General features: G+C 40.2%; 1 protein-coding gene across 1 annotated transcript; it reads right to left on the bottom strand.

Moving 5' to 3' along the window:
• Nucleotides 1-2,177: 2,177 nt before the first annotated feature.
• Nucleotides 2,178-13,141, bottom strand: T265_05163 (hypothetical protein; the record flags this gene model as incomplete). The annotated part of the gene is made up of 2 exons (XM_009170095.1): nt 2,178-2,723; nt 11,954-13,141. 2 exons carry the CDS (start codon nt 13,139-13,141, stop codon nt 2,178-2,180), a joined length of 1,734 nt encoding a protein of 577 aa, XP_009168359.1.
• Between the last annotated feature and the right edge of the window lie 9,522 nt (nt 13,142-22,663).

Genomic DNA, 22,663 nt, shown 5'->3' with positions numbered 1-22,663 from the left:
ATGAGCAGAGCAAGTTACAAAAATTCACAATCTGGTTGACAAACAGAAAACCGTAAGGCATTCCTATACAGATAGTTTAGTAATATTTGGGTCAGTGAATTTCCACTGCGCCCCAAAAATCAAACGGGTTTTATTAGATGCCAGGCTTTCACTTCTAGGTCTCTTTCGGGGTGCAATTTGGCGGTACAGTACTCCCACTCGGAGCTAACTATTGAAAAACATCAAGATAACCCCAAGACGGGGGTGCATCCCTCAGAACGCGGTCCTTCCTACATATTTCGGATTCATTTGTGGTTCCATCATTAGCTGATGTTCCCCGTACCGTGTGTCAGATTATCAACGATCTCAGTAAAATTTACGACGACAAGTGACTAATGCGACTGTCAATTACCAACCATACGAGGCTTTTCCAGCATGACATCCCCTTGAGAAAGTTCATCGTCTCAACCTTGTGCCGCGCGGGACCGAAGAACTAAGAGTATTACAATGAAGAAGTATTTTTGTAGGATTTTCTTGCTGCAAGCTTGGTGACATAATCAACTATATGTTAAGCTTAAAAAATGGCTCCCCTCCCGTGAATTAAACAAAACAATTGCAAACAAATACAACAACTCCGATAAGATTGAATTCTACTCATTTTCAGGGCTTTGTGGCTGTTAAACTGACAGAGTTTAATTCTCGTGAGTGATAATTTTTTATGGTTCTCCCAGAATGTATTGTTCGAGTTCTATTTATCAGGCCAATCACACCCTATTTGCGGATCCTTTGTTACCACAATTTATAATGCAGTTTTTGGTTAACCAAAGGGAGCTGAGCGGATAACCCAAACCGTTCAAAAACGCTTCAATATTCTTAATGATGGCGCGATAATAATATCGCTCTCCGGTTCCAATTTTTGTGCTCTAGGTAAAATTAGGACTGATCCGGTGGTCGCAGATGCAAGCATAATTTTACCGCGGCAGCTAAGACGGCTGATGCTTGTAGCTATTGAGAAAAACGATATTTCTATGTGAGCATTAGCTACAAACCATATTTGTGCCACAGATTAAACGGCATCCTACTAGAAAAACCACACGTTTCCGGGAGACAAGCATCATTCGTTTGGTTTAGTTTCAAGACTTCTTATGAAATCGGTGAAGATTTAATTTATCGTTTTTGCTTATGCAACTCTTAGGAAAAGCAGCTCCTTTGAAGGAAACCCTGATAACTGATTCACTGTTTATGCGTTTAACATGAAGTATGCTCCTTGGTGGAGTTTATAAATTTAATCGTTAAACTAATCGGCCTCGCTCACAGACAATTATTACTCAATAAATCTGTCATCTAGTGGATCACCACAGGCTCTCTTTTGCTTCACGATGTTCGCCATATGTACACATACCAATCGGTCCAAGGTAACGAGACAAATTGGAATCTGCTTGCTGACTATTCAGGTAGTTTTGCTCCTAGTCAATTTAACCACAACAACGCCAGGAATCTGGTGACCAAAGTACAACGAATCTCCATACTCTTGTTTACCCGTATGAGGCCGAACACGTATGAAAGTCTCCAGGTTAATCTTGGGTTCGAGTTTACCTTTAAGGTCATAAGCACGATGGTTGATTCATGTTGATTTTTTATTCATCATCGATTTTCACCCACTTGGTTGGAGGTAAATGCGTAACTTCTGTTGACATTGAAACAAGGACAACATAAATGTTATTCCTGGCCGTGACAAATGCACCCTGCGTTCGGAATCTAGCTAAGGTCGGTCTGAAAATCTGCTGTATAATAATATATCCTAGATGATACAGTTTAGTTAGAGTAAACGATTCACACAACAAACACCAAGAACAATGCACACACATTGGACAACACTTACACGAGAAACATTTCATGTCGGAGTACGAGTGCATTCACTTGGTTAAATGTACAATTTAAATTTTTGACCCTAGTGAAAAGTTTTTACTTCATCATTGTAAGGTCAAAGTAGCATAAGATGGATAATATTTAGAAACTAAAATAAACTCAGTCCCTCAACAAAATAAAGATGTCATAACTACTAAAATAGGATGTATGAGGCAACAAATGCTTTGTTTGAACTACACAAATGGGACCAATTTTTCGTGGAACGTACTCAAAGTAGGCTACATTACATGACGCACATAAAATCCAGAAGTTTTTATCATACAAGTCTGTCAGTCACAGGAAATCACTCCACTTTCATGATGAGATCTACGAATCACCTTGCGCCACAGCAGCCGAATCTTGCATCCAAGAGAATGTCGGAAGATTCGACTAAAACAAAGTAGACAAGGGAGCAGACATATGAATCGCTGATTTTCCAATGTACGAACAAACACGGAAGCAAGTAGTTCTTGCTTCATCTGTTTCATTTTTTCTTCAACCAAAGAACTTTTCTGAATATCTGCCAGTCGCATCGTACCGTTTGTGTCAGTCCATTGAATGAGGTCCCAATTAATCATCGGGGACGTCTCATCAGTTTTAAGAAAGGCAGAATGAGATTGCTGATCCATAATCCACTTAATTACAGCAGGAAGCTCGAATACAAGAGTCAAACCAGATAACATAGTTACCAGCTGAGTGGGTGTAACCAGAATCAACCCATCCGTATCTGAATTGGTTCTTGAGTGACCTTTCGCAGCTCGTCTCACTTGGGCCAAAATTCCGATCTGGACCAAACATATCAGTTGCAGTATTTGTGGTAAGACCAGCTGCATAACCTGTAGAACAAACAAGAGAAGGTTGACACCGGTAAAAAATTAGGGTCGGTTTCAGAAATTTTTGAGAAAAAGTAAAATAATTTTGCCTAAGTGTTAGTGATGAGCTATTGGAAAGTTGCGGATTAGTTATGCTTGATGGTAAATTTTATTCTGAAGCGTGATTTTCATAGTAACAACATGACATGAAGCAGACATGTGACGAATTTAGAAATTCCCATATCGGAGGGTTCACCGTATATTTAGTTTTATTTAGACCTAAAATATCGGTAACAATGTTGCCAACATCATTAGGTAAAGGAAACGGATTTAGAGTCGCAATATACATTCAGAAGAAATTTCTAGAAATGAGCCATTATTGATGCTTTTTGTTTTTTGTATAGAGGAAATTGTTGGTAGCGTAGATGGTCGTTGGTTTGTTCGCCGAACTGGGCAATTTGATTGCAAACGTTTCATCACCAATCGAGGTGACATCATCATTGAGTTATTGTGGAGTGTGGTACAACCACCAACCCACCGCTACGCACTACTACGCTCCACTATAAGGCACTGATGACGTCACTTCGATTGGTGATGAAACGTTTGCAATCAAATGGCGAGCAAACCAACGATCATACTTTTTGTCTGTTGAGGAACAATTTACTTATGAGTGCTTCAATTAGCTTTTATGACATTATGGAAATTTGATACAGGTCTCTTCGATCAGCTACTGAATGCTGATCAACGTGTTTATAGTGAGGCATTCTGAGATCGTCCAATCATTTTGGAGCTTTAGAGAATTGGAAACGTAATAACGCAAGAAATAAAGGCTGACTTGAAGGCTTGACGGCAATGTTGTAATCCAATCAACAATTCACCATCGCCGCCAGGTATCAATATACCACGCCATGGCATGCTGTGCTTTACTGTACCCTAATAAGCCGCGCAATGAGTTGCGGTTTATTTCGCTGGTTAGCAACAAATCAAGCATCAATTGGTTTGCCCCTATCCGTGTAATATCAACGGAACGCTTTTTCGTCTTTGGACGTGCGTACGTAGCAACTGGTAGTGTCGACTTCGTATTTTTTAGAACATCTGTACAGAATTCGAGTCTACAAATTCTGTGACGATAAACTGAGACATACTACGCAAATTAGTTATGCTGGTCACGTATTCGGCTAATCACTCAACGTCATGTCTTAGATTTCCAACTTTGATGAGTTCGTGATGAAGGACGTGCTCAAACAGTCACACAAGTCTGGCAGGGAACACCAACACAACGTGAAATTCATGATGTCGAATTTGTGCTAACAAAATGTACCTCCTTGAAACGCTGTGGTGATCGAACTCAAGGATGATCAGATCTAGGTGGCCATATTTCCTGAAGAAAGCGTATTCGGAGAAAACTTTATCCGCTTTCCACTGAAAAAACCCATTCAAAAAGGATGATGGTGGGCTGTCACGCTATAGCCAAATCAAAAATTCGTTGAAGCTGTTGTTTGTATGAGGAGATTTGGGATTGTTGAGTTTTCTGCAAATGGGGCTAATCTAGGCCGAAAAGCTGAGAAGCACTAAATTGCTGTTCCGTACCTACCGAGCGAAATATCGATCACGCTGGATACCGTTGTAAATGAATCCCGTTGACCTAATCGCTTCGGATTTACCCAGCTATTACTGTGATTCATCTAATCAGGCGTGCTGCTGATCTGTTTCTGTTGTAAAGTGTTTCCGTTGGCAGAGGTTAACAACAGTGTGGATGAGCAAAATAATGTAAACCGTTTGTAATCACGTCAGTGATCACTCCCATAGCAGTTCCAAGCTGGGTAATTACATAGGTGGAGCGAAACTATCGCTAAGGCCATTTGAACACCGATTGCCTTGTAGGAACCCTCATCGCCATGCTAAAAGTTAACCGACCCCAAAACAAGTGATTTAAATCTACAGCTAAATGTTAACCCCACGATTCCTCCTTCGGAAGTCCACTTACCACACTTTACTGAATAATAGGACCGCTGTAGGTAAACTCGGAACAATTATTTGGCAAGAAGGATGAGTGCATAGCGCGCGGAACTGGAGAATCGTTGGATTTTGATAGGCTAGGATTGATATCACTAAGGAAACTTGGCACGCCGGCAAAATTTCAAGGTACTGTGATAATTTCAAAGAACGATACACTGGAATTTCTTCAAATGATGACAGGCGGGCAAGTAATCCATCTCGATGTCGATTTCTTTTAGGGCACAGTTTAAAGAAGTGGTTGGAGTGGAAGTATCTGATGGACTATGAGGTAAGGCGCCCAAATATGCAAGCATTTTGGCCTGCGGCCTGCAAAGTGGGATAACTAAAGATAACAGATGACTGTTTTGATGTTTACAGTTGGGGATATGGCTGACCATAAAAGCTACGAAGGCAGCGAAGAGTATTTTATTCGAACAAATCCGAGTATACCACCTCAACTAGAGAAGCCCTGTTTTTGTTGTTTTATGAGGCGTTGAGGTGAACAAATTACAGATCAGACCGAATACGAGGATCACGGCACAAGAACATGCTCAAGGAACCAGAGTACGCATGTAAATAGCGTAGTAAATTAAGTGCATTTTTAATAGTACGCTCACCTGCCAACCGACTTGGTTTTGAAAGTTGGCTCAAATGGAACTCGGCTTAATCTCTTACGCTCGTCTACAGTTTCAGATCATGACCACTGGTTAGAAAATTGGTGACGATCTTGATGAACCGGCGCATTTTGTCGCCAAGCATTCCCCTTGGAAAAGACGTTGGTTAAGGAAATTTCGTTATTCTGAATTTTCCCCATCCAACAACCGTCTCAGCTGTACCACAGAGTTTGTTCTTTTCGTGGTGAACTTCCGGATAACTACTAGCCGTTGGCTATGTAATCATCCGGCCTTGTGCAAGGATCAGTGATTGTTCCGGTAACATTTTTGGATTTTTTGTCGGATTGGTTGCCGGAGTTGATCAATAGCTGGCTGTAATATGCAGAATGCAACATAATTTTTTGGAATGTGGTCTCTTCACACATGACAATCGGGAATAAGCAGCGTCTAAGAAAGTATCACATCTTAGCAACAACTGCGTCCCTCCTGGTCAGACGAGGGCAATGAGACGTCCAGGCACAATTTCTCGTGGACACAACTTGAAGGAAAGCCGGTAGAGTCCAAAATTATCTTAGCACTAATGGTGACCCAAATCAAATCCAGTACGTTTGCGAGCCGAACCAAGCAGAAACTGACCAATTCCGTCCCACTTTCCCCAGGTTCAGCAAAATTTTCGTTAAAAAGCAGTAGAAATAATTTGACATAGATGAAGAAGTCCAGGATGTGAATTAATATAAGCTTACGTTATGATACCAACAATACAGTAGGGAAGCGATTTGATGAAATTTATCTCATCACAAAATCTGCCGTACCATCAGGATTAGGTAGCTGCAGTTTCAGATATCAGCCTTTCCAACTAATCTTTGCTTGTAGCTATCCTCATTCTGAGGCACCGTGATCCCTTCTATGTAGAGAGTTTAGTCTTGATAGACCTGAAGCCGAATACTAAGCGGCTGTAGTTGTCGGTGTATTTACCGAGCTTAATAGCCGGATTGGAAAAGTATTGTTGTCGACCGAGGAACCACCATAACTGAGTGGTAGACTGAGTGAGTTTTTATTTTGTATGCTTAATGGAATGATTATTTGGCTTGAGATGCTGCAATCAAGCTGTAATCAGGCAAATAGTTGTAGCGGTAGCACGGCGACACGGTAGTTAACTCCCTTCTGAAGATATAGATGCTGTGTTTGCTGTGGCGCCTTCTGCTGAGGTTGCACCGAAATGATTGTTGTACTGGAGTACTTGAATGGGTAGCTGGCAACATAACTGCATTAAATTTAGTGGTTCAACCACTGAGATTAACATACTGACGGACCACAACATCCATACAAACAAGGACAGTTTTCACCCGTAAATGATTGGTTTGTTTCTCTTTCTATTAATCCTTTGCTGAAAAAGTGAATGAGAACTGTTAAGTTGGTCAGTAAAAGTAGAAACGCAGGAGGTAAGTTGCTACCATTTTGGTGAGCAGACTGGGTTGTGCCGACAGCAATCAGTGCGGTCATCCGCACAAGCATTTCTCAAGTATTTCTTTTTCGTCTAATTTCTCTTTATTTGACTTTACTCTTTCTCATTGCCAAACTTCGGTAAGGAAATGAGGAAAAATCCAATGAGGTTTTGAATTTTCTTACTTGAAAATCTAATTTTCACAAAGGAAACTACTCACAAGGTTGCTGAAAAATCTTCGACAGTCTACGACCGGCTTCGCCTTTCTTGGGGCTCATCAAGTGGGCGCAGTCCCAGAGTTTCCGTCCTTTATCTGTGAACGTAAAAGTGGAACACAGCATTATCTGGATATATTCAAGGAAATTGTAGCGCTGTTATTCAATTTAACCACCATTTATTGGAACTTATGAAAAAATGATTGTCGATTCACCAAAAACACCAAAATTTAACTCATCTATTTGATGTAATATTGGATAAAATATAACTGGTCACCAAACTGTCATGTGCGTGTGAATGAATGATCAACCGACGGGAGGGAGTGCAGTACCTCGTACAAAAAACTCATTGCGGACTTAAGTTCTATACGTTTTGTGTACAGTTTAATTGTTGTCGTGGTCGAGGAAGGATGTTTAGGTCAGTAGATGTATGCTCACTGAAGACCAGTCTGCAGTTATGTCCGGCTTGAAAATCTAATCGCATTTTATGATTTTTACACCAAGGACATATATCGGAATTTTTTCTGAATTGGTGTATTTCTCGAAAAATTTAATTTGTTTCAATACCTGACGATAATGAATATACCAATCCTATGGTCGCCCGAAAGAGTTGGGCCATCGCGCTTTCTGTACAGTCAGAGACTTTGTTCACAGAGAAAGACGTATTGGAATTCTATGTTACACATTTAGAACCTTCTCGATTGTGTGTTCATGAAAACTCTTATGAAAAGTTTTACTAATGGACAAATGATCGTATGTGTGCAAGGCCTACCACAGGGTTCATTATGAAAAGCGATGTTCCTCCTAGTTACAACTCCACCCTACGGGACGCCACGAACAGGCATCAACACTATGAGGCTAGCTAATTTTTATACAGTTTTATGTGAAATCCAGTACAGTTTTAAGGAAATCAAAATTAAAAGAATGAACATAAGTAATCTTGCAGAAGTTGGAATCAAACTGGCTTATTGCCCATTAAACTTGTCGAGAGACAGCCAAATTTGACACGGCTTTGTGGATTTCGTGAACATCAATGCAACCAGTTAGGTGAGAGAGATATATTGCAAAAGTACACGGAGGAGGATCATTATCGATGAGAGCAGATCGTTCAATGTCTATTGGTCTACAATTTGTCCTGCCATCATAGACAAATTTCTGCCATGTCAACCTATAGTACACTCGCGGCACTTTGTGTACACAATCGGTCTTGGGATAGACCACCCAGGCGTTAGCAGCGAATGAACTTAGGTTAGTTTCACCGACCCAGACACTGAAGAACAAGAAGAGTTCGAGAAGTTCGAGTAAATGAAAACATACGTTCAGTTTCATTCGTAATGATTGGAAGTGGCTACCTGAAATGTGTGATTGATAAAAGTGTTTTTGAGAAAAAACAACAGGTATGTCAGCTAAAATTAGGGAATTTTCTGTCCAACCCCACATTTCTCTATCGTATCACTACCTAACTTTCATCGCTTATTAAACGGGATAAAGTAACCCTTTACTGAAAAGGTAGTAGATGTGGTAATAAAACCATGGTATGCGCAGTAGAAGACGTGATTAGATGTTAAGTTGACTCGGTACGATACTGGTAGGACGACGGTTTCCGAAAAGCAGATAAACAAAGATAATTTACTTCAGCTAATGCTGAAGAGAGTCGATAGACAACAAGTTTGTGTTTCATGGTCATCATCTCCAGAACACAGCTCACGGAACGTGACGAGTGTTTAATTCCTCATCTCCTCGGCAGTGGTCGGACTATATACATTTTAGCAAAGTCTGGCTGATCAACAGTCCGATTAAGTTGTACTTATGCGATTTTAGTGTCACCAAAAGTTCGAAAGTTCACTGTGTTGCTTGCTGTTTACCTTCCCAGTTAGTTGGTGGGACAACTGTCAGAACGTATCTTAATGGAAGAGTAATTTTTTCCATTCTGAACAAACTTATAGTGTTTATCCATTTCATCCGATGATTTGGGGCATTTATTCCTCCCTATAAGCACAGTTTTTGGTGTCCAATAATTTTGGAAGCAATTGAATTTTTATATTTTTGCTAAAAGTTGCGTTTACTTTTCGGTGTAAGGGAGACTAAAGGCGCAAACTTCTTAACTGAATCTTAAAGCCTCATCATTGAGTAACATCAGGTAAAAGCCACTTGGGAGAAACTTATTATATTCTCCTGGGTTCATGAATGATTAAAGAAAACCGATTTGTTATCGGCTAGCACACTTGCAACTAGATTTTTGGCAGCTTTGTAGCACGATACTTGGGCAAAACCATTGTGAGCAAAGCGCCTTATGTCCTAATGCACTAATGCAAGAGCAAAAGTCGTCTTTTACAGCCCTGTCGATTAGCCTAGTATAAAACTCGATTTTTGACGGAGTTTGCCTGCTGGTATATAGTGCTCTCCATATGAATCCAAATAGTGATCAAAATGTCACAATCCCTGGTCTTATCACACATGTGCGCAGTGTAATCATAAAGAACCAGAAATTATTGATGCAGTGACCTAAGATATGCTTATATTTTACATTAAATGCGTTACTCTAATAGTATCATATTGCACAAAAATATAAACGGTTTGCTGGCGTTTTTGGCTTCCGTCATAAAAAGTTAGCGATCCTAGTATTCATAAATTTAAGGATGTCCACGGCAACGCCGAGGAAAATGGAAGATATATGTCTAACTGCAAGGGTGAGATGGCTCAGTGGTTAGAGCGCGGATGGACCGGAATGTCTGTGGTTCGAACCCGACTTCTGCCTTATGAATTCCTCTGTATAGACTCAGCCAGCCTGGCAGTATCCAAGGCTTCACGCACCCCACGGATGGCAGAGCAGCTAGGTACCAATAGGGTGTTACAGCCGGACGGTTATCATTTTTATCCTATCTGTAGTGTATTTTCCGACTTATTAATAGCAACAGTCCAAAATGGTAGCTCAGAAAGGCAGATGGAACAATCAACTGAATTCGTTCAAATGGCGTTGCATATGCTTTTCTGCACGATTCACAAGCTTAGTTAGTCTACTCTACTTCGCTTGGGGAGATGATCAAAAACGGGCAAACTGAATACCTATTTGAATTTTAGCAACTTTATTTGGAGAACGATTTGCTCCGGTAACACCTTGGTTAGTTGTACGAAAGTTGGTTCCGTCCCAGGTGATTCAATTTAAATAAAGTTCAAGAAAAGCAATATCGGAATGGTCAGTATAGCATCACTGGTAGGGGCGTACTATTACATGTTCTTATTAGTATGCATAACGGTAGATTTATTAGTTCGTAGTTTTCCCAGTCACTCTGAAAACATACGTGGTCCGTCTTTTTTGACAAATTGTGGTGGTGAGTAGGTTAAAATAAAATGGATTTTGCGAGGTTTTACATTGCACAAATATATGTTGTTGGCGATGTAAAGGCATAGAAACGGACGTTTTCCAGCCATGTGATGCATAAAATGAAGCCAACTTGAAAAGACCTCCCTAAGAAATGCAGTGGTCTCTACCTTATTTGTACAAGGCGTCCAAACACATAACTTGGGTAAAAGTTGGCATACTTGAGGCGGACAATAAACCCAACACTTAAAAGTTAGTGCCGTTTTACTCAATTCAAACTACCACATCGACAATGCATATATGTACATATACATGTATATGACAATCCTGAGGGGCGAGATTGACCATTTGGTTAGAGCGCGAATTTACTGACAAATAGCAGCTAGGCACCAAAAAAGTGCCAAGGTTGAACGATGACAATCCTGAATGGTAGTGTTGCTTATATAGAAAAACCTTTGTTGGATAATTCAAGAGCTACCCACTCAGCCGCTTCTCTGAACACAATTCAGATGAACCCTTGTCCTCACTGTGGGGCGTGTTAGAAGCCAAGAAATTTCGTGAATAGCACGTACACTTAATTTTCATGATCTAGCTGACGAAAACGTAAGTGAATAAAGACAAAAACGTGTGAAAACAAAAACGCATATTCAGAGTAGGTCGATGAATTCTAAACCACAATTTTCACAGTAAACCTCGTGGCAACGGTCTTTTAGATGACACAGTGTGAAACGCAGTAAGAATAAATAAAATAATGCCAAAATAATGATAATTACAAAATTACTGTGACTTTCGTGTGTGACTGTTTTACACCCGACAAGTTGGATCATAAGCGCCACGGTCATTTCTCCTCAATATGGTCTTGTCAAGCAACCAACAACCAAAAATCGATCACCTTGATCTTCAGCTGAAACTATTGATACTGGCTTGGCTCGTCAAAGTGGATCTATCACTTAGTCAACAGCAGCTCCCACTTATATGGGATGATTTTGTCAACCCTTATTAACAAACTAAGCTTTCTTCAAGCTCCTGTATTGTTCGAACGTGCCTTGGCCTGATGAGACAATAGGGAAATCGTACGATAACAATGACTGTGTTATGAAATATGGTTAGCAGGTTTACGAAAATAAATACGTTTAGGCTGATAACACTAATAGCTTAATTCTAGTCCTTCATAATCGTGGTTTTCACGCAAAATTCGAACTAAAAACAACCTCTGTTGCATGCCACCGCCTCTTGTGATTTGAACAGCAGACTACATACATAGATGGCACACGTCAAATTATTTTTCTTGAACGCGTGGGAATTTTAGCTCGTTACAAAGAATTTCATTACGTCCGCATAAAAATATTTGCCTTTTATTTGGACATACTTAGCAATCCAGGCGGATGGATTCACACCACAAGACATCAAAACTCGAAAGTCTTATTCGACAAGCATTGATTTTACAGAAACGTTTGATCTTGTCATTAGGAACCATACTCTGTTGGCAGTCCAGATACAATTGAGATCTCCCATTTATTGTCGATTCCCGCTCTTACCATTAATGAATCTTGAAAACGCCAAGAAAAGTAGTGTTTTTTCTTGCATTAAGCATACGCTTCTTAGCACTGTGGCGTTACTGATATAAAACTTTATTATGGCACTCACTTGATCATACGTACCTCAAGTAATCGAGGGTAGATGATTCCAAAGAAAAGGGAGTTCCCAGGCTGGATTACGCAGTTAGAATTTCCAAAAACATATAACCATATCAAATGCGTATTTAAAAATGTGATGCATGTAATGGCACCCGCAGTTATGAAGGCTCCCCCAGTTCGCCCAAGACCCACTTGAATGTTAGCGTTCTGATTGGATTTGCCGAGCGCTAATGTTCTCTGGTTTGTGATTATCGATATTGGACAGCTGTTTCTGTGGCGAGTGGTCGGGTGTCGGCATCTGTTTGTTGAGGCTATAGCATGATGTGAATTTGCATGGTGATATTCGTTTGTGATAATGTACCGCATGCTTAAAGCAAGAGAGCCCACGGTGTTCATAGTCCTGTCGCCACAGGGCATTAGAGAACGTGGTGAATTCTGCCTTGTCATTTTAACGGAGAGTCTTGGCAAAAGCAGTCGTGATGGCGTTTTTGGTACAACCGGACCGCACTTTCCTGATCGATATTCTCCCACCAGACGATCAAACAATGTTAGACAGAGCAACCAGGTGGGAATGTAACGGAATAAATTATGAGAAAAATTAATTATTCCGCAGCTGGCATTGTGCAGTTTTGGTTCAAACACCCAAGGTATGTGATAGTGGATCACCTGACTTCCATCAAATACAACCAACCAAACTAACGCAAAATTCGCATACCACAGTAAAAGAAGCCACGTCGCTGGATGACGTGGTTGGTTGATATGCCTTTCAGAAACGCGCTTTTTGGATCTGATGCGCCTGTCCAGACCATAGAGACCAACGATGGAACAAAGAACACATACACAGTTTACAGCTAACAAAGTTGGGTGTATATATGCAGTGAAACAGTGCGAAATATACTTCTCCCTTGAATTTTCATACATCAGATAGAACACATCATAGAACAGTGCGGACTCTCCTTCTTGACACCATTCATACAACATTGTGGCGTTTGGTCCTGTAAGGTTAGTCAGCACGATTTCATTTGGATCAAATACATGGTTCGCCATCAGTTCATTGAGGTTCAGGCACTCCTGCATAGCTTGGTAAAACAGACTTAAATGCAACAGAATGGAGAGATTTCGATACGACGTTGTGTTGGCTGGCAATTCTACCAATAACTGCCATGCTCGAAAAGCTGAATCAAGGTGCAAGTCAATTGCTCGCCTGATCATGATAGGTTGGATAATACTACGCACTACTGATGTCATGATATTAATATTATCCAGGAGAGTTTTCCTGATTGGTTGATAGACTTCAGCTAATCATTAGCCGCGTGAATATGGGTGGGATTTTGTTGATACAATTTTGTTACCATCACTTCTTGCGGCTTGTTTCGTGGTGAATCTATTGACCATCTGACTTTTTTGCCATTAAGTTTCATTACTAAAGGGTGTACCACCGCAGAAGCCGTAGAGAGTCTCAGTGAGAATATACCTACGATACGAATCCATGATACAGATATTCCAGCAAACCGATGGTTACTAATTTGTGTTTTCGTTGTCCACAACGGCGTGTAATCCACGCCAATTACTTTGGAATCATGTGATTGCTACCGGTTGTTATATCCTCGTGTCTGATGAGAGTTTAACTGACAAAAAGGCACGGAAGAAACTTAAAAATTTCCAAGGTAAATATCACATTTATGAAGAGTAATACACATGGCGATGGTCGGTAAAAAACGAACAATGTGGGGAGGTTGTCTAGTCTTTTCCCACATAGTGAGACAAAATATAAATAATATTGAGTGGGTGGAGGGTCTTTTCCCGCAGTATGGTCAAATGGTTTCACTCGAGTATGTTCCTCTAATTTAGGGACTACTCTACAAGGTATATCGTCTTTTCGGTTAAGCGACAGTTTTATGCCTACCTGTTACTCGTGTGGGAACCACAGCGGCACCTTGTCGTGTACACATAGTTTTGAGGCAAGGCTGGCCGCTTACTGATGACCCTAAAAATGCGTTTGATTATTTTTGGAGAAGTTGACCATAAGATGTGACTGGTTTTAGCGAGCCAGCCGTTTAACCCAACTTCAACTTGGCTTTAAGAACGTTCGAAAAACGGCCTGCGGAGTAGCTAGTGACAAGTAAAGAAATGTGAACATTAGTTCATTGACTTCTCAGGTTGTGTATATTTTAGTCGATCGTTCTGCGAAAAACCATTCACTTGAAGCATATATGCGTCATAAGCTTATTGCTGGTGCATTTCTGCGACCCAGGCGTTCTAGAAATTATTGGCGAGTCAGAATTGGATACACTTTGGAGTTTATTTTTGACGAACTGATTCCTCTTCCTATATAAAAAATAGCATAATATTTCAAAACCAATTGCTGGTCTAAACTCCAGATAAGTTTCACTCCTTGGTAACTCGTCCCGTTTTTCTTTTTGTAACACTCAACACATTTTTCTCATTCCGCACCAACTCTATGCTTTTCTCATCTCGCCAACTATTGTACTAACGACAAATTTACTCTGGCTTTGTCACTAGGGTAGACAAATGCTCACTTTACAAGTTTCCCCATCATAAAAATGCGCCTTGTTTCTTCCCCAATTTGCGTGGAACATCATGACGGATTGGAATCCGGTCTTCGTTTTGTTTATTCTGATAAACAAAAACATCACACAAAAGCCTGAATGTAGTTCACTCGTGGGGTAATCGGATGGCTAAAATATCAGTAGTTATTAGTACGTGATGATCGCTACCATAATAGCTAGAGGATAACATTGACGCATGTTGCAGCAACAGGTGTATTATGCTGAAAAGATGGTAAGCGCCGTTTCGTCCTTGTTGGGGTCTGGAAGCAGCTAACATGTAGACCCCATAACACGTTTCCAGTTACCAGTTGAGGACAATGACGATTTATATAGAGGCAAATGTTGGTAGCTCAGTTAGCGTAGATGGTCGTTGGCTTGTTCGCTGAGCTGGCCGATTTGATTGCAAACTTTTCATCACCAATCGAGGTGACATCATCAGTGCGCTATTGAAAGAGTGCACAACCACCAACCCACCGCTACACAGTGCTACGCTCCTCAATAACGTACTGATGATGTTACCTGGACTGGTGATGAAACGTTTGCAATCAGGTTACCCAGCTCAGCGGACAAGCCAACGACAATGACATTTCCAAATAAGCCGTTTACCGCGAGTTTGACTGTCTCATAATCAGATGTGATATGTTGCTAACATTCTTCAGTTGCGTAGAGCGCATGGATTCTACCTCTGGAATTCGTAATCTGAGGAACAGGTTCGGTTTATTGTTTCATTGTGAGTAGACACTTCTGACTAGCCACTGGTGACCAAATGGTATCGTGATGACCAGCCGCGGAGAGAAAGACGGGGACTTCTAGTCATGCCAGTCACAGGATAAGAGTAAGCTTATAATTATTTACCGTTATTTACTGATTTAAGCACAGGCGACAGATGAGGCCAAAGCGGGCTTGAATATTCTAGTTTGTCGGCTGGACGAACTACACTATTCATCGTGCTCAACGTGGCTATAATTGATAAAATGGTTCATGCGCAACGGGTGACGTTTTACAAAAAAGAATCAAGAAATAAGACTGCTTTGATCGTGCTCTTTGAATTGATAACATCTATGTTAACATGATTTACGGATGGGACGCCTTTTTTCATCCACATTCTTTTTACAGGCTCCGCAAATCCGAACCGAAACCTATTGTTTCACTAGTTTAGTAGTTACAAAGTCTCGTACGAAATAAACTTCTTTCCAAACCAGGAACAAGGAACAGCTCACTAACCATATCTTGGTACTCATTGGCAAAAGGAGCCAAAACAAGCACGCAAACATTAATCCTGTCCCTCAACCTATGACTCTGGGGTTGGTCATCCACAGCTGGTTCTACAAGATAAAACTCAACCTAACGTATGGGTTTCAGCAGTTCTATGCTTTGAATAAACAGACATCCAGATATTACAAACTCATGTTTTTTATGCAAGCGTTCAAACTGATGAAAAATACAAGAAATTTGGACTAGACTGCTTGCTGTTTGTTCGGGTTTGTTTTCCATATTTTACAGGGTTTCGGAAATATGAATAATATCTACAAAGATTGGCTATTACCAAGAATTCGAAGGGCCCCTTCCAGTAACTTCTTTATTCCCTCAAAATTATCAACCACCATATTCGACAACTCTTGGCCAAATGGTTCCTTGTTCATACTGGTTGCCGGAGGGTTGCACTTCCGGGACATTTTGAGATACACAATGATAATTATTTCCAGTAAGGACAAAACAGCTGGACAGCAATTTTAATCTCTCCAGCATCGAATAGCCTTACTTTCAAAACGAAAAAATTCCAAAATCAGTTCACACGACCAAGATGTTTTTTTCACTCACTGTCAATGACAGATGATGACGAATCTTTGGCCATCTGCAAACACTGTTGCTTTGAGCTGGCCAGATATATTGTCCAGGATGACAACATACTTACCAAAAGACTAAACCCTTAGGCTACCCGTTGGTTCTGTAGTTGCGTTAGAAAACCACGTGTACGAAATGGCTATAATAGAAATGTATGGAGAATTTGACTCGTTTTGTACTTCTTTCCACACTTTGGAAAACACCGAAATCAAGCAGAGTTCCTTCTCGTTTGTAAGCTGCCTAACCATGGGCAAAATGTCTTACAATGCTCTTCTGTATATACAATCAGTATGATGCGCCTGGAGACATTTTTATGCGCAGCACAAATTATTGGCTCGCTAACAGACATCTAGGTAGCCGCTCTAATATTAGGTGATATAATGTAACGTGATATAGTGCGAGTTTCCGAGTCTGCATATTTTAGAAATGGCTCTAACCAAAATGACCCAATCAGGGGAGGTCTAAGAGTAAACGCAAACCGATATTTTTGTCACTGTAATATTATTATCCAGCCACAACGTTAGGTGTTATCTGCCTAAGCGAAATGAACATGAGTGACAATTTTGTGAAACAGTATTGTTCAGCATTCAAATAATTCTTACAAATGGGCCGAAATGTTTTATTTTCACATTTCACAAACACGAAAGGCATCTGAGATGCAGTATTTTCACTGCCATTTTGGACAGTTATATCTGGGAAGCAACCTGTAATCCCCCAAAGGTTGTATTCATAAAAGAGATTCCTTTCATTCATAAGACAAAAATACCTTGTAAAGGAGGCGTTGGAAACAGAGAAAAGATTCTCAACTCAGCCTCAGGTTCGTAGACTATTGAAAACGCCAGTCTTCTTTGTAGCTTGCTTGGTGTTCTCAAACTCGAGCATCTATGTAGGAGACTACTGATGAAGAAGTTGCGTTTCTTGTTGATAAAATTTAGGAACGGGTGTTGTGAACATTTTGCATACATGTCGAGATTAGTACTTATCTAACATGCTTGGCCACAAAATTCTGCTTGTTTTAACAAAATCTAAGCACGTGTTTATTTATTTATCTGGTGCTAGTTTAGTACATACACTGCACATTTTTTTAAACAAAATAAGACTGCGTATTATTCAGCATTATTTTGTGGATGAGGAATATTGGGATCAATTGGTAATTGATCTGAGAATCACTGTAAATTTTGAAGTGCACAACTGTGAAACAGATTGACATTTAGGGGGCCAGCCGTCCCAGATTTGACTTTCATAAGTAAAAGCAATACTACCCATTTGACTGCAACCTTAAATTCAGACTATAAAATAATAACACGTTAAGTTTTTCATCCTAATAAGCATCAATGAAAAAACGTAAGCTCCAACACACGATCACGCCTTTGGTAATTCTTCCTCGTTGTATAGCTTAAAACGCCATCTACTATATATCTGGCAAAAAGAACTTGAAAGCGATGCACTGAGGGATTACTACATCTAAATAATTATTCACTATTTACACCTCTGATGAAGTGATAATGATAAAATGAAAAAAATCCCATTCCTGTAATATGTGACCGGTGTAGGCAATTTCAGAAGGGTTTTCGTGAACGAACGCAACGCACACTTACGTGTGCCCCTCCTAAAAATCAGATAAGCTGAAATCCTCTTGTTATGAAATATTTAACCTATTGTCATCAAAGAAATAAAATACAGGTAAATGGACGATGTTTATCTGTTACCCTTTGTTCCCATGCTCAAAGGAAACTGCACTCTGTACTTCGGCAAAAAGCGGATACAATCAGGTTGAAGAAAAATCGCTTTGCAAGCATAAGGCGTTCAAAATGCCTTTTCTTCTCTAGAATTCAAGGAATAGTGACATTTAGGGATAAAATTGGTATTTCGAGAAGTCTTCAAGGCCTGCTGAGCGTAAGGTGCAGTAAAATCAATTTAAAGGGAATTTCGACAATACCGAAGCAAACGCCTTTACGTGTCTCTTAAAATCCATCGTTGAACGGAACCGTAAGGCAGAGGAAAAATTGCAACACTCCGTTCCATTGTGTATTCAGGCGGAAAAACTTGTCCCGTCTGGAGAACACACAAGCTGAAGCGTTTTCTTTCACTAGAAGCAAAATTATTGTCAAGATTTTTTCACTTTGATCCTCTTTCTTTAGGAGTTACAGTGTATTATGTCAGGTTCCACTCGTCAAAAAATTTGAAGGTCCAGAAGTCATCGGTCACCCCTGTGACAGCAGTTTATTAATTGGTTGGATAATGTATCACTGTCAGGTAAACGCAAGACTGGAATGAAAAGATGTCTGGTGACAATATACAAAAACATCTACTAACCAGGACAAGATGACTCCCTGGTAAAGAGTACAGCAAAGAAACGGCTGACAACAATGAGAAATGAAGGGATTCAGTTCTCACACTTTTAACGCGAGAAAATGGCTGAGAAATTCATAAGAAAGGTGAGTTTTTTGGCATCTCTAATTTGTAGCGCTTTTTTTTCAAAACAGTTGGAAAATTCGACAAGGGTGGTGTAAAAACCTTGAACAAAACAGTCATGCAAGTTAGCAGATGCCGAGAGTAATTTATCTAAGCTGTCAGTATGGTAGATTTTATGCAAAAAGTGAGCAAATATAGATTGCTTGACACTGAGTGCATAGAAAAGCTCAGTTGTTTCTAGCAGCATAGTGCTCATACTTTGTAGCTTTTGGGTTTGTCCAATACAACCGGTATGGTACTAACATGCAATATGCGTATGAGCTAAGTTTTACATTCGCTCCACAGCTTTTGAAATCATGGATCATCATGATTATCAAGCTGTTCCCATTTTTCCATCATTATGGTTATTTGAATCTGCATAGATACTGCAAAATTATTGTTTTTTTAATCGTTCAATTTTGAGGAAAGAAAAAGAAATTCAATGTGCAAACTTTGATACCAGAAACCGAAATTCTTTTGTTGTTCACCGTGAAAATATCTACAACTGTGGGAATTTTCCCAACTTTTGAAATCTTCGACAAATTTGAAGGACGGAAGTATGCACTAATAAGTTGTAACCCTGATCAGTCTTTGCCGCTACAGAGAAGTTGTTGGAATTTATTATGTGCACTCGAGGAAATAGTGGACGACCACGGAACTAGACTAGGTGAGTTATCATTATGTATCAAAACATAACGGTACACTGGTTATGAAACAAAAACAAAAGATATGCGCGATGAACCACATTGTTTTAAAAATTCAGAGTATCTTCATGGATCGATCGGAAAAAGTTACATTCCTGGACAGTTTCAGGTAGAATTTTCAAATCCAGTGCACTGGGGTAAATTCTAGTCTACCCAACAATCTCCCAGCCTAAGATTGGAGTGTTGCTTTTACCGAGTTATCAAAAGAACAGTGCAAACTAAATCTATCTATCTGAAACCTAAGCATATTTCTGAAAATGCGTAGCCTCTGACTGCGAATCAGTGCCCCGAGTGCAATCTACTAAAGGGCGAGCACTAAGTTTCCTCGGGAAAGCGTTTTTCGCGGTATCATAGAAGCTGTCTGAGATGAAACCTTTCTACGAATACAACGGTTTGCATCACCGTTTTTATGGCGTACTCTTACTCAAACGGTGAGTTTCGTGAGGGACAGCTCCTAAAAAAACAACGAAATCGGTCAACTCCAGATAGAAGCTGGATGAAACCTTTCTACGAATACAACGGTTTGCATCACCGTTTTTATGGCGTACTCTTACTCAAACGGTGAGTTTCGTGAGGGACAGCTCCTAAAAAAACAACGAAATCGGTCAACTCCAGGGTTTGACGGAGAATGCAGTCTGCTTCCGGGCTAGTGGATTGTGCTCACTATGCAACTTCCAATATGAAGGCACTTATTCCTGGATTTGCTTAGGATGGCTCGTGCCCTCAAATCCACGGAAGTTAGAACTGACCATCTGTCAGGGGGACCGTTCTACTTGCAATTAGCCGTGAAACGGCGTCCATCAAGTTTGCATAACTTAGTTCAAATTACTAAAGCTTCATGTTGTCACAAAGTGGAATATAAACCAAGTTACTTTTGAAATGAGTAGCACCTATCCCAATGCGCGTAGGTAATCCCGTTTGATTCCTCTGGGATGATGGAATGCTCGTCCAGTTGTTGGCGGAAATTATATGAACTGAAACTGGCTGGTCTTTACAAGAGTAAACCGTGAGTTGAAAGAGAAGCAAAGCAGTGAATAACAACTGACCGCGTATCCATGTGGGCAAAAGCAAGAACCAAAGTTTGTTCATTTATTGTCTAACTATTTTAATGCATACATTAGGAAGAAAATTGCCCGCTAATGTGTTTTAGGATCTTGTCCTCAAGTAAATTGCTGTCTAATATTTGCAGTCAAAATAAAATGACTTGGACGACAAGACGTTTTGAACCGGTTGGGTTTCGTTGTCTAAGTAGGTAAGTTTCCGTAAACATCTGGATGGCCCTGAACTTGCAGAACCAGTAAACGTTGTACCGCTAGGTGTGGGGTCCAGGTTGGATGTCACAAAATTAAAGGTAGCTGGGTGTTCGCACAAGGTGGTTCTACTTTATAAGCCTAAATCTAATAAGTGTATCGCAACCGACCCACAATTGACCTGTTCTCACTTTGGACAGTGCAACTCTTTGTTCACTAGCGGGATCTAATATCACGTGTTTACGTATTGACTGGCTTCTCAAGTGACATGAAGCTTCCTAGATCCACTGAAATTTTTCGTCTCTTGAGCTGCTTATTGTTTCATGGTCATGTGAGCAGGTTCCGTAGAGAATATGATCAAACGACGGCTAAACATTAATGAGGCAGGTTCTTTCGGAACCTTCTGTAAAAAATTACATTGTCCTCACAAGCACACTCCGCTGTTTTAAGCTGAGTGAAGCAGAATATAAATAGTTTCTAGTCAAACAACCTAAGATGACAGCAAATTTCCCGGTACTTTTCGTTCACCGCGCAGTAGCGGTTATCTGAAGCCGGTCGTTATTCGTTTGCCGGAAACATCCAAACTAGTTGTAACTGTCGAAAAGAGAAACAACAGCTTTTGTTGCAAACAACTGCCCTGACGAAGATTCACATACTGCGTCTAACGCAGACCACTAATTTGCGAGGTAGACCTGATGGTGCACGAACATTGTAGATTGTGTGCTTCGAAATCACTCCAGGTTGTTTCTGATAGGCAGACACATAGTAGAGTTGGAATGAAGGAACACAAGCGAACCCTAACGTGTTTCTAATAAAGTAATGAAAAATAACCATAAGGAATGAAAATCAGTTATCGCACTTTGTGCAGTATTTGAAGACTACATGATAAAATTCGAAATATATCGTGGTAGGATCTATTGCTTTGTCCACGGAGGTAATGAGGTTACCTGTATAGAGTCTGATCTGTTGTTGTTGATGCTGAAACAAAAACCTCCAGGCTGTCAATAAATCAAGTTTTTCAGTGACCAAAAAATCAGTAGTGCACTAGGGACAAACGCAAATTCCTTATTTGAAATCCCATTACTCTGGACTGCCTTCCCGTGTTTCGCCAAAAATTATATTTTACAAAACAGCATATATACACATTTGTTTGGAGACACACGAAGAATGTTTTTTTCGAGTGCCGCGAAGGTTTACACACGGTTGGGCTCCTGCCCTACTTTAAGTAGATTCAAATTGTGCGACAACTCACCTATAAGGCAACAGGTGTTAGGGATCAGACGAAAATTGAAAAGGTGTTAGAACCTAATTTTTGTTCCAATGACATCTCTGTGTCTGCTTTCTAAACAACCACAATAGCAACGAACGATACATGTAACAGTTTTTATGCTCCAGGCTTCTCCAGGCAGGAAAATTGTAAATTTTTACCTTCGGGCAGCATGTTCACGAAAACAATCGCTTCAGGTATCCCAATTATTCAATTTTAGATTGACTGATGCCGTCTAAATAATGCATCTGAATTCGTGTGCGAAATGCGTGTCCGGTATTGATAATATGGTCAGTGCCTGTTAATGCTGTTTTGCGAAGCTAGTCGAAATTTTCGTTATCTGCGTTCACGACCGGAATAGACCGTGATTCACGTTTATTCAACCGTAATAATAGGCCGTATTTTGTATTTATACTGCTACGCAATAGCTACTACCTCAACCATAATCTTATCCAGATGCAACATCCCAAGAGCATTTGTTAAAATGTCAGAACAAAAACCTATTCTGTTCCCTGTTCGCTTCCCTTTTTAACCAAAGTCTTGTTTAAACGTCATCCTCTCTGGAGTATAATTTTAGAGATTTCATTCTTGTAATTATATATTACCTGTAATTATAATTCTGAGAAAAGAATCCGTTTTTTCAC

Source organism: Opisthorchis viverrini (assembly GCF_000715545.1).
Source record: "Opisthorchis viverrini unplaced genomic scaffold opera_v5_93, whole genome shotgun sequence".
NCBI classification, from domain to species: Eukaryota; Metazoa; Platyhelminthes; class Trematoda; order Opisthorchiida; family Opisthorchiidae; genus Opisthorchis; species Opisthorchis viverrini.
Note: the sequence above shows the minus strand (reverse complement) of the source record. Positions and strands in the feature narration are given on the sequence as shown.